A 12,435-nucleotide genomic window follows, 5' to 3' on the forward strand; every position below is an offset into this window, starting at 1 on the left:
TTCGATTTCGAAAGCAGCTGTTTGTTTATTACACGTACAATAAATAAGGATAAACTAAATATATATGTATAAAATCAACTATAAATGAAAAACACAATTTCGCAAAATTTTTGAAATCCCTTGAAACGGTAAGTACATACTAGATAAGTCTATGGGCGTAGGCATAGTTTGTATATATGTATTTAAAGAATAGTATATATTATATAATGGTATATATATATATATATATAGACAGCCAAGTCCTTTGCTCGCCGCTCGTTTTTTGTCTTTTGTGTGTTGAAGTTGCTGTTGCTCTGTCTTTACATTTACAAATAATCTCACAATGGGGGGACGTTCTCCGTGGGTGGGGGATGGGTAGACGGATGTCCTAGAAGGAGGGCTTGCTGCTGCCCATGCTACGCGCCGGCAGGCTGTTCGTCTTGGCCGTCGGATTGTCGCGGGCCTGCGAGTGCGCCACCACGATGCTGAGGCACTGCACCCACTCCTCGGCGTTCTTGCCGTCCTTGGGCTTGAGTATTAGGGTCTGGTCGGCGGTGAAGATCTCAAAGGCCTTGGGGATGTTGCGGGCACCCCGCGACACCTTTACCGAACGGATCTGGTTGACGTCGATGCTCTCGCCACCACTCTGTTGGGGATTAAAGGATTAGCTTCTGATAGCTTAAGGCCATATATCTTTAGTCTACTCACCGAACCCTTGCACGACAAGTGGGCGCCGGAGAGGGTGAAGTAGCGGGTACGCCAGCGCCGGAAGAGCCGCCACTTGCCCTTCTTCTCCTTCAGCTGGCCCTCGATCATGGGCTGGTTGCTGCCGTTCAGGAAGCCCACCGCCTTGTCCGGATGGTTGCACAGGAAACAGCCCCACTGATACTCCAGCTCGTTGCAGTTCGGGTTGGACTTGTCGGTCTTTGAGACCTCGAAGACGTCCAGGAAGCCCGAGTGCCGTAGCTCGTTCACCAGAATCTCGCGGTCCTAAAAGGAGGGTATTCAAATTATTAAATATTAAATAATATAATAATAATATAAAATAATATAATAATAATATTATTGAAAAGACAAATTTTTTCAAAAATTAAACATTTTCTTTAAAAAAATGAGTTTTTGGTCCCTATGAAGAACTATATCTTTAAGAGTATGCATCCGATTTCTCTGAGGTATACACCAAAAACCTTGTAGAAAGATTATCTTTCTGTGTCATAATCTAGAAAATTAATTTTTGATAGATTTTTGGCAGTTTTTATGATGTTATCCCTTTAAAAATTTTCAAAAGATGGGACAAATTTTAAATTCCTATATTTTTCTAGGCAAAGTACTATTGAAAAATACAACTTTTTCTGAGATTGAAATGATATAACATTCTTGGATCGACCACAAAATAACTGAAATTTTTCGAAAATAAAAAAAGGACAACCGTAATGAATAATATGAACTTTTGGTTCCTACTAAATCCAATATTTCACAAAAAGTACACATCCGATTTCTTTAGGGTACACATCGAAATACTCCTGGTAAAAATATCTTTATTTCTGTATCAAAATCTAAAAAATTAATTTTTGATCGATTTTTGACAATTTTTGTGATTTTACACCTTTCAAAATTTAAAAAAAATCGAAAAAATGATACATGCCCAGATTTTGGTAAAAAAAGTAATATTTTAAAATATTAATTGTGCTGAGATCAGGACTGTATAACTTTTTCCGGTAGGTCCCCAAAAAAACTGAGTTATGATCATCGGAAGCTAAAAACTTTCCATAAATATCCTTTGGCGAAGTCTATAAGAACAATAGTACACTATGAACCTACCTTGACCTGTGGAAATTGGCTGGTGACCAGTTCGGTGAAGCTGCGGTTCTCGCACTTGAGTATCTGCCAGATGTTCTTGAGATTACTGATGCCGGACTCCCGCGTGCTCAGCACGCACTTTTCCTTGACCTAAAACCAGAAAAGTTAATATAAGAGGATGCCGGCAGAATCTCCACTGCTAAAACTTACAAAATGCCGCACTTGAAAGTCCAGGAACATCATATGTATCCAGGTCTTGGGATTGCGAGTCCGCATCGTGAAACAAGTTTTCGAGTAGAGGCAGTGTGGTCCTCGGATCTGGCAGGCAAAGTGCAGTTTGGCCACCTTCTTGGTTCTGCGCTCTGCAAATTCATTGGAAACTGTGTGTGTGATGTGTGTGTGTGTGTGGTGTGGCGATAGTGTGCGATGCAAGTTTAGATAGAAAACGGGAAAGGACCCACAAGGACTTACCCTCAATGCTGCAACGTGTGGGCGGTGGCAGGTGCTGCGACACCTCGTCCATGTAGGACTTGATGGAGTTGAAGTTCTTTTCGCAGAACTGCTGGACAGGATCCCGCATAATCTGGTATGGCTCAAAGGTGCTCATCCGCTGGTCCATCACGCTGTTGGCGTTAAGAAGAGTGCGGCTGGTGTTGTCGCTGCGCCGTGGCGCCACATTAGTGGTGGGTCCAGAGACAATTACTTCGCTCTGAAAGGAAAAAAATTTATTTCCTTTCAAAAGTAAGAAGGACGATTAATCCTTACGTTTCCATTGATGGGCAGCTTCATCACGGACTTGGCGTTTCCGTTGGTAGAAGACTGTGGCAGAGCCGGGGAGGCATGGTGCACAGACACGGCGTTCTGGGTGGCTGCCGCCTGCGTGGAGGCCCCCGATGATGCCGCAGCCTGTTGCGGAATGGAGATCGAGCCCACCGACTGGTTCAGGGCATCTGTGCTGTACTTCATCATGACCGTACTCGAGTTGAGAAGCGTCGAGGGTCCTTGCGAGTGGGGTCGGACCTTTGAGGGCGACGTGGTGACCGTCACTCCGCCGGAAGTCACGGGTATTCCGTGCCGGTTGTGCCCCGTGATGACCACGTTGTTGCTCAATGGAGGCACTGGTGTCACTGGCGGGTTGGTGAAGGTGGCCGGCGACTTGGAGGTGGCTCCTGTCTGCACCACCACGTTGCCGTTGGAGCTGCCGCCTGGCTGCTGATTGATCTGCGAATTGCTCAGCCGGGTCATGCTCTTGTGGAGGCCTCCCACCGACCCGCTGGCCACATTCAGCCGGGTCACACTCCGGTGAGTGTTGCTGGCGGGATGCAGCCGACCCGTACTCCTGGAGTCACCCAGTTTTACCCGTCGGGTGTATCCTGTGTGCTGAGGAGTGGGTGTGGCAGTGGCCACCGGGGTGGAGGCGGCCACGGGGGCGGCGTGGGCAGATGTTGAGGGCGTGGCCTGTTGTATAACAGTCGTGTTGGTGGACGGAGTCGGTAAGGGAGCTAAAACAGAGTAGTTTTTAATATGTCCTTTCCAGATTTCCTACTATCCCTTACCTGGCTTGATTTGGGGACTGGGACTGGAGCTATTCAGGCTGACAATAGTCACTCCACCGGAGGTTTTGTTGCCCAGTGCGTTTCCCACATCCTGCTGGGAGCTCAACGCGGCGTTCTTCTGCCGGACACAGGCCAGGACCTTATCCGTGAAGAGAACCGGATAAGCGGAGCACAGACGTGTGGCCTCCTGCTGGAGTAGAGCTTGGGTGGGCAAGTGTTCCAGCACAAAGTCCAACGCCTGCTGGGCCGTCTCCTTGCCTCCGATGCCCGCCGTCGTCATAATCTGGGCGCAGAGAGGGATCGTGCTCGGATTCGTCTTGGCCGCCAGCCGCAGCTGCTCGAAGTGATCGACAAGGAGCTGGGGCGAGTGCTGGGACAGTTTCAGCAGTATCTGCAAGGTGGTGCTAGCTGTGTCGCTGTCCAGAAGAAAGCCACACAGCTGTGGTACACAGTCTGCTAGAACCTCTGGCGACTGCTGGACAATCAGAAGATACAGCTGGAAGACGGCCATGCGCTCCTGGGAGTCACACTGTGGTAGCAGGGGCATCAGCAGCGGGGCATGGGGCGTCACAGCTTCCGGGGCCACCTCGTAAACCTGGGAGAGCACCCGCAGTAGTCCATAGTTGCCGGAGAGGATGGATTCCATCACGGCTTCCGTATGCGGACTCAGGAGGCAGGCATGATCGATGGCAGCCAGCGAAAGGTAGCTGGCCAGGTTTCGGGAAAGCTCCCGGTTCCCCTTCGATAGAAACTGCACGGCCACGGGCAGAGCAATTTTCATCAGTTCCTTCTTGTCATAGTTCTGTGGAATAATACCTTTAAGTATATACCATTACTGACCAATGTAATTTTTTCTTACCAGAAAAATACTCGAGATTATGTCGGCGGCTATCTTGGCATGGGGTGGCTCTTCTTTTGTGGAGGCCGATGGCTGGAGGTTCCACAGCAGGCAGGTCTTTAGGAGATCCACAAGGGCGGCGCAGTAGCGCTCCGCAGTCTTGGTCTCCCGGATGCACGACAGCACCCGGGTCACACAAATCTCCACCACACTCTGGTCATTGTTGTTCTTAACGTAGTCCACATGCGAGATGATCGGACTGATCTCGGAGAGCTTTAATTGAGATAAGTTAATAGGAATCTTTCAGGGATTTGTTGAGTCTAGTAACTTACCACCTCCGTGATATCGTCGACTATGTCCGCATCGGGCACGGAGAACAGATCTCCGGCTTTGGAGAGATCGCGCTTGGCGAGGACCTTGTTGAAAAGTACGTGCATGGCGGAGGAGACTCCCAATCAGGGCTGATCAAATTGCATCATCTGTGGCAACTGAAAAACAAAATTTAAAAATTCAGTAATATTTTCAGCACATACCACAGCCTAGTCGGCTTCTTGTTTATTTTAGTCACTGCATTTTTCAGTGCCATGTTTGGATTTGGCCCATTGCCAAAGTTTAGGCGCCTCTGGCAGCCACTTTTTATCTTATCGCCCCGGCACTTGCTCCTCCATAGCCCCCAAAACAGCTAGCAGCTCCAGAGTGCGAGCAGCATTCTATTCTATTTGCGAAAAGTGCATATATAATTTTAGAGAATAAATATAGATACCAAATACTTGTTGCATCGCCACGATTCTTATCTTAGACACTTTCGCACTCGCTGCGAATGCCCCTGCCCGGAGTCTCACTATACGACAGTATCCTATAGAAGTTAATTGGGTTTTGTGATAGGGGAAATCTAGGCGAATTATGATTTGCAATATTGCCGGGCCATATCTTTATGGGTCGAAGAGTATCTTTATTGAACTTCGAGTGGGAGAAGAGGTGCACGTTTCGTTTGTTTACTCAAGTGAATTTATCGCCGAATCTGCACCAAGGCAGTTCCAAGAATTCCGTTCTCTGTTCTATGTTCTCTTTACTCCGTGGGGTTTCCCGGCAAAACACTGTTTGCCTACTTGCACTTGCTGCCCGTGATGGCCGTGTAATTGTTTGGGCCGAACCACCAACTTATCCGCCGTGGAATGCCGACTTTTGATTAGATGGACAAAATTCCGGCAGGGGATTAGCCGCGACTTGGCGGATAACCCGGGGATTTGCTGGCTGGCCGAATGAGTGGGCGATGAAAAGCTGGCAGAAAAGTCACTTCTTGTCGCGGAAGCGGACACTGACGCCAACGCCAACGCCCGGGTTGGGTTATTAAATTTTCAAATAAAAACCGAAAACCAAAAACCAAAACCGATCCGGGAGTTGCATAATCCATAGAGAGGCCAGTCAGTCAGGCAGGCTGGCAGGCAGGCAGGCAAAGAGCTCTCTGCACGCGAATTGCAGACGGTTTTTGGTATGGGCCTCGGGACCGACTGAAAGACTAAAAGACTGACGGACCGCCGGACGGACGGGACAGACATTTGCTTCCTGGAAACCGGGACAGCGACTGCTGCGGACTTCGAGACTCTGAGATAGAGCTACGTTGTGGTTGTTGTTATTTATGGCTCATTCGCGCTCAGGTTGCAGCACCAACAACAAACAGAAAAACTGGTTAAAAAATAAATAAAGAAGCAGCAACAAGTCGCAGCCACAGCAGCAGCAGCAGCAACATCAGCAGCAGCAACAGCAACAGCAACAGCAGTACAAGCAGCAACTTTGAGCGCCCGAGAGAAAATTAAAAGAGAAATAGAAACACACATATGTACGGGTAGGACGGGTATAAGTAATGGATGATGGCGTTGGCTAAAACATAAACCGAAACCGGTGCGGCAGGTTAATACACACGAAGCCCCAAGCCCATGATCGGAAGGGGGGAGGCAGGGGGGAGCGCCGGACTACATAGCGGTGAGGGGGGTGGGAGGCTCCGGTTAGGGACAGGGGCCCACCGGTGGTCTCCGAGATTTCGGAGACAGACTGGAAACAAAGGCTGTGCCAAAATACCTCGAGGCCCCATAATTCTTCGCTTAGATTATATTTCTATATTTGCATTGGGCCCATCGAAATGGCAGAGTTCATAAACTGGATAACAATCGGCCATCAGATTATATTTTATTTTCTATAAAAATTAATAGGAAACCTAATTTGTGAATTGTTATTATAGAACAACATACATATAGCCTCCCATTCACTTCTTTAAGTTCGAAGACCGTATAGACCTTTTACTTTAATGATGTTACCATTTTCTTAATTTTGCAAAAAGTCTATACAGCTTGCTGGTTTCTTTAAGCCATCTTTGATTAGCCAGAAAGGTGTAAAGATTATTTATGACTATTTATGACTGTATGAGAAATGAGTCAGTTCTGCATTAGATCTCAGAGATCTGTAGTATGAGTAACACTACCAGCTAGCCAGGGCCGGTCTAGGCGGCCAAGTAGCAAGGCCTAGCCTCCACGATCATCTCCTTGTAGGGAGTTTCCGCGAATCCATGCCCAGGTTGGATCACATAACCGTCAACACTGGACGTATACGTACTCTGCGATCTGAGACACGAGCATTCCGTGGCAAGTGTTTGGTTCTTGTTTGTGCATTCCATTTTCATACCTGGCCGATGAGCCCGGAGGAGCGTCAAGTGTCTCGCAAGCCTGCCTCTGGGTACTGGATACTATGAACTAAACACTGAGTACTGAGTACTGGGTAGTGGCAACTTGCAACCACAATTACTAGTCGGTCCAAAGTCTGCCCCCGGGCGGATGGTGGTGAGTGGCTTTTGGGCGGCAGAACACGACTGGTATTAGACCAACTGGGAAAACTCGTTTTTCCGAGCAATCTGTTTGGCAAAACCTACGCATGCGCAGACGACAGTCATCAGCAGATCTGGGTGGGATCGCACAGTTTGATAATATATTTGTCTGGGTTCAAAAATCTGGGTTGCCGATGTCATTCGTAATTATTGGTTATTGTGTGTGAAGGGTGGGGACTTTAGGTGATGTCGTGGGAATGGATTTAAGATCCAGTCTTAGTTCGCAGGTAAGCTTTTTGGCTAAAAGGCTCCCTCCTCTGAAAACCAAAAACTACCTACTTGGACAACTTTGGGTCTAAAAGTTCCCCGGGTTTTTGGAGGTGGAGGGGAACTGCGAAAAGTAAAGACAACATCAACACGGTAATCCGATCCAGAGGCGGAGTGGAGTGTGTTTTAATCGGGAGGGTAGGGAGGAGGATTGGGGCTTCGGGCTGAAAAATGAGCGGCGCGTGAAACTTATTAATGAAAAGGCCGCGAATTAGCACAACAACAAGGAGAACCAATACACAATCACATTATTTGGCACTTCCAAAAAAGGTATACATATAAGCTATAGCTTAGCTCCCTGATCTATTTGGATTATGGATACCTGGCCGCGATTAAGCGATTAGGGGGGGAGCACTCACCGAATTGCATCTGCGACTGTTGCGGGCGGACAGCTGGTCATATCAGTATCACTAGCCCTGCATCTGCATCTGGAACTGGTCGAAGTCGGAATCGGAATCGGAGTTATACCCCGATCTCTGGCTCTCTTTTTTTTTGTCTGGGTTTCCTGCTCTCTCTCTACCTCTCTCTCTCTTGATCTCACACAACAAAATTTACAAAAAAAGGCACGAAAAAGGTAGACAAGGTAGATTGTTGGTGTTTTTGTTGTTGCTTTTGGCCAAGTCAGCCGCAACCGTGGTTGGTTTTTTGTATATATTTTTTTTTATTTTTTTTATTGTTGCCACTGCTGCTTTGGGTGTAGTTCAATATTAATTTAAATGTTGGTGCTGCCGCAGCTACTGCTGTTGCCGATAAAGCACAAAATTCGGAATCGTTGTTGGCGTTATTTATTTTTTACGGCCGGGCTTTGTTGCCGCGCCAGCGCATTGCTTTTTATGCAAATTATCGCATTTCTCGTGTATATATTTTAAATTATTTTTCCCCCCTACTTGTTTTAATACATTTTAATTTGTTTTGTGTGTGTGTTTTTTTTTTTTTTTTTTTTATTCTACCGTATGCCGTATGTGAGCTGCCGTTAACCGTTGTTTTTAGCCACAATGCCTGGTGTATTCCACTATGCCTGATTTCTTTGTATTTTTGCTAATCACATTTTGTTAACACACACACACACGCACACACACATAGACGAAGGCTGGCGGCGCACGCACACTTCGATCGGCTAGAGAGCGTTGGGCGGGGGGCAGCGGGGGCGTGGCCGCAGGAATGGAGCAGACAGAGCGCTGGCCAAGCGATTTCATTTGGGCCCGAACGAAGACTGACGACCGAGTCACTCGGAGCGGAATGGCAAAGCCAATTGTCAGACTGGCTGACACCGACTCTGGTTGTTGTTGTTGTGTTGCTGCCTGTTTGTTTTGCACGATCGCTCTCCGTCTCTCACCGTAGACCGTTCTCAGTGCTCTCAGGCGGGCCAACTGGCTCTCGGGCTCTCCCACAGGTTACCTTTCGCCAAGGGAGTACCTGTGATACCTCTGGCTATGGCAGGTGTAAGGGCTGTATGGACTTTCCAAGAAGCAGGCAACTGGCTAAGAAACAAGAACTACAGGGTACCGACTACTAAGAGATTCTTTGGATAATCTTCCTCAAAAATCCATTCATATCCTTTTACAGGGTACCACCCCATTCGACCCCTCGCCGCTAGCCCAGTTTGCTGCTCTTTTGGCTTACACGGGTTTATCGCCGCTTTGCTTTTGCGCCTTTCATTCATAAACAAAAAACGCAGAACCCATTGTAGTTGTTGTTGTTGCCTCTGCCCCGCTCTCTTTGTACCTTTCCTGATACGGCGCTCTTCTTCTTCAGCTCCACCTGTTGCGCCGCTTAGGCCCTGGCAACATGTTGCTACCGGCATTCCCCCCCATTTGGTGATGCAACATTGCTGCCAGCCGAGCACTTGAAATGTTTCCAGCGGTGGCTATTGGTTGCGGAAGCATTTAAATCAATCCGACTTAAATCACGAAGATTCGTGGCTAATTTTCGAAAGCTCCCCGATGGCAGGTAACTCATGAACTGCGTCTTAGGCGGCCGACAATCGTAGCTTCAAGGTCGTTGCCATCCACTAGGTGTGCCATTGAGTGGCTTTTGGCTTTCTTCCGCTCGACATTGAACCCTGGCCGGCAAACACACTCGAGCACACGAACAGCCATTAACGGGATGTCGCTAAAAAGCGTGCAGCTCCTCGGCCACTTCACCCACTTCCTATGTGTGCCCAGCAAACAATCGCAGATGCAACACCTCAGCTTGGGTCATCAGCTTGTTTTTTTAGTACAACAGATTTACATACAAATTTTATTCCGCATAAAAGATAATATTAAAGTTTATAGATTATAGTCTCTAGCTTGTTTTAAGATCGATGATTGGGGCCTTAAGCGTACTTGGCCACGAGGCCCTCCACGAAGGCGATGTACTCCGTCTGGGCGGCTTCGCTGCTCTTGCCCTTCTGCTTGTTCCAGGCCTCCCACTTGGCCTTGCCCTTCAGGTCGAGGAGGCCGGGCTTGGGGGTGTTGTTGTCGCCCACGGTGCCCTGCTTGAAGAGGGCGTACAGCTCCAGGAACTCGTCATCGCTGGGGCGCTTGGTCAGGGACTTGACCTTCTCGGCGGCGGCGTTGAATTGCTGGATAGAAAAAAAATATTATATTAGTTACTTTATTAATAAATATTGGATCATTATTAAGAATTTTTATTAGGAAATCTGAACCTTGGAGTTCCATCTTATCTTTAAGTGAAGATGTTTACTTTCAAGAACTAAAAATATTCTATGAATTGATTTATACTCTACACTCAGAATTTTCCAAGTGCTGAATCGAACAGATGATTAGCTAGAAACCTTATCACGCAGCCAAGTTTAGCTGCAAACATGGTCAGGCGATTAGTGGAGGATTGTTCGGGGGAAGCACTTACCTCGGACATTGTGGGCTAGATTTTTATCTGCAAGTGGAATAGTAAAAAAGTAAAAATTAGTCTTATTTATAAACCGCTTAGTTTTATGTTTATGATCATAATTGCCCGATCGCCAAAACCAGTTCCCGGCCACTCGTGTGCCAAAGTAAACTACTTGACCCAGGTGCCGACTCTCGACCTTTGGCCTCATGGGCCGATCTAGTCTCGAAGAACTTTGCTAATGTTTGACGAGCTACGCACACGTCCGACTTTCACCCGTCGAGAGCCGCCGACATCATGACAACATAACTGAAACTAATGTTTCGGAAGCAGAGGTAGCAACAAGCAGAAGACGCAAATATTTATCTCGAGTCCGAGGGTCTGGCATTTGGTAAGAAATTGGAGGGAGCGGGCCACCGTTAGAAGCCGCTTTTGGCCGGCAAATTTTTTTTTTTACAAATTTGGACACGGGTGTGGGTCTTTGTACGTGTTGTGCACTGCGCAAAATACCTTCCCCAAATGGAAATGCAAATTTAAAGCTTGACGGGCTCGGCGACAGACACTCGTCAGTATTTTTATGGGGGAGGCAAATGGCACTGTAAAAGTCCAGCTTCTAATTTAAGCTGGTGACTCTAGCTAGTGACTAAAACCGGAACAAAGTACTCTTTTAAAATGTGACAGTTGATGTGGCTAATCACTGCCAATCTTCCTATTTATCCAATGGTATTGGCCACAAAATTAATTGCTTGGTAGAATTCCATAATTGAGTGGCGCAGGTGCCGAATTCGCACACCTTACGTGTACCTACTATCTAAATGAGTTCTTTTTATGTGTCACAACCACCATTAGTGGGCACTGATAGGTGAGCGTCGGGCAATTGAATTGAATTACTCGGGACGGCAGACCCCTCGGAATGGACAATTGGAGCTTGGCACTTACTGTCGTGTTGGCGGGCACAGAACTAAACACTGTCTGAATTCCAAACCCGCTTTGACTTTCAATTTAAGTCTTTCCACATCGCGCGATCGCCCCCGGAGAGAGCCCCGAGAGCCAGAGAGACCAGTGAAGCTCCTCCGGATTCTCTGGGGATCTCTCTGGAGCAACAGCTTTTGCTGGAGTGGGTCGGGCAATCGGCAATGTCGGGGAGGTGGAAGTGGAGGCGGTTCTGGGTCTGTGATAGTGCCGGCTTGCTGATAACCCGCTGAAGCCACGTAATCTACGGATCGAAGTTCGAGAGCTCGGAGGAATCAAGGGCCCGGGAGGCGGGTGGCCGGTCAGTAATGCGCGAAAGCTCCAATAAAATGCCGCTCAGTGGGACAAGCACCTGAAGATTGACAAACACGTCTGTATATTGCTAATATTTGGCGTTATCTTTATTGTTCCAACTAAGTAGCTGCAGGTGCGTGGGGGGTCCAGAATCGGTTTAGGCGTACTTGGGGGCGTATTTCTCGTACACCTTCACGTAGGCCTCCTTGGCGGCATCCTTGGAGAGTCCCTTGTTGGCGGCCCAGGCTTCGTACTTGGCCTTGCCCTTCAGGTCCAGGGCTCCGGGCTTCTCGATGTTCACATCGCCAGCGGTGGCCTGCTTGAAGAAACCGTAGAACTCCAGGAACTCGGCATCGGTGGGCTTCTTGGAGAACTTCTTGGCGAGTTCAGTAGCTTCCTCAAACTATAAAAACAATATGAGAAAAATTCTTAACAAAATCCTTTAAAAATAGTTTTCTTTTTAAATACTTACAGACACCATTTTGTAAGATTTGGATTATTCTTTTTAACGCTATATTCAAGTTAAAAAATGTAATTAATTATATAATCCGACAGGAATCTTTTGCCAATGACCTTACCTCTTCAAAAAGGCAAAGACGAGTGAATATTTTTGCACCTTTCGCTGGCGTTTTTATAGCTTCAAGGCTCCACTTTTCTCCTAGGGTTTTCCGTTTATTTTTTTAAGACCAATATTTCCCATTTTGCTGATTATTTGCCGATATGAATATCTTTATTTCGCCAATTTACTGCCCAACTACAAGAAGGGGTACATTGTCAAAGGTAGCGATATCGGAGATAGCCCCCGGATACACTTATCGTTTATTGCACCGCTGACCATGTCGTTTTAGCCAAGGGCACACTGTAGATAGATCCTCCTCTGGACTCTGAAACTTTTACGATAAGCCATATATAATGACGAAGTTCTTCGTTTGCTACTCAAACATATAATAATAAGATTAATAAAAATGTTTTTGATTGTATAATGGTATTAATCATTTGATGAAAAGAGTTACGTGGCC

General features: G+C 47.1%; 3 protein-coding genes across 4 annotated transcripts; all 3 read right to left on the reverse strand.

Annotated features, from left to right (window-relative positions):
- melt (ventricular zone expressed PH domain-containing protein melted) lies at positions 1-8,539 on the reverse strand. Its single transcript, XM_017240850.3, has 10 exons — positions 7,678-8,539; positions 4,506-4,661; positions 4,195-4,446; positions 3,336-4,137; positions 2,545-3,281; positions 2,251-2,488; positions 1,990-2,159; positions 1,801-1,929; positions 688-969; positions 1-625 (listed from the first exon to the last, which is right to left on the reverse strand). The coding sequence occupies exons 2-10, from the start codon at positions 4,608-4,610 to the stop codon at positions 368-370; spliced, it is 2,973 nt and encodes a 990-aa protein (XP_017096339.2). The 5' UTR covers positions 4,611-4,661; positions 7,678-8,539; the 3' UTR covers positions 1-367.
- Positions 8,540-9,545: 1,006 nt separating this feature from the next.
- On the reverse strand, positions 9,546-11,147 carry Acbp2 (Acyl-CoA binding protein 2). 2 transcript variants are annotated; one of them, XM_017240745.3, is made up of 3 exons: positions 11,090-11,147; positions 10,172-10,198; positions 9,546-9,884 (listed from the first exon to the last, which is right to left on the reverse strand). In XM_017240745.3, the coding sequence occupies exons 2-3, from the start codon at positions 10,178-10,180 to the stop codon at positions 9,636-9,638; spliced, it is 258 nt and encodes an 85-aa protein (XP_017096234.1). In that variant the 5' UTR covers positions 10,181-10,198; positions 11,090-11,147; the 3' UTR covers positions 9,546-9,635. The 2 variants fall into 2 exon arrangements, with proteins under 2 accessions (XP_017096234.1, XP_017096235.1); XM_017240746.3 differs by having other exon boundaries at positions 10,994-11,104.
- A 352-nt stretch (positions 11,148-11,499) lies between these two features.
- LOC108124877 (acyl-CoA-binding protein-like) lies at positions 11,500-12,029 on the reverse strand. Its single transcript, XM_017240760.3, has 3 exons — positions 11,995-12,029; positions 11,889-11,927; positions 11,500-11,819 (listed from the first exon to the last, which is right to left on the reverse strand). The coding sequence occupies exons 2-3, from the start codon at positions 11,895-11,897 to the stop codon at positions 11,574-11,576; spliced, it is 255 nt and encodes an 84-aa protein (XP_017096249.1). The 5' UTR covers positions 11,898-11,927; positions 11,995-12,029; the 3' UTR covers positions 11,500-11,573.
- Between the last annotated feature and the right edge of the window lie 406 nt (positions 12,030-12,435).

Source organism: Drosophila bipectinata, chromosome 3L (assembly GCF_030179905.1).
Source record: "Drosophila bipectinata strain 14024-0381.07 chromosome 3L, DbipHiC1v2, whole genome shotgun sequence".
In the NCBI taxonomy this organism is placed as follows: domain Eukaryota; kingdom Metazoa; phylum Arthropoda; class Insecta; order Diptera; family Drosophilidae; genus Drosophila; species Drosophila bipectinata.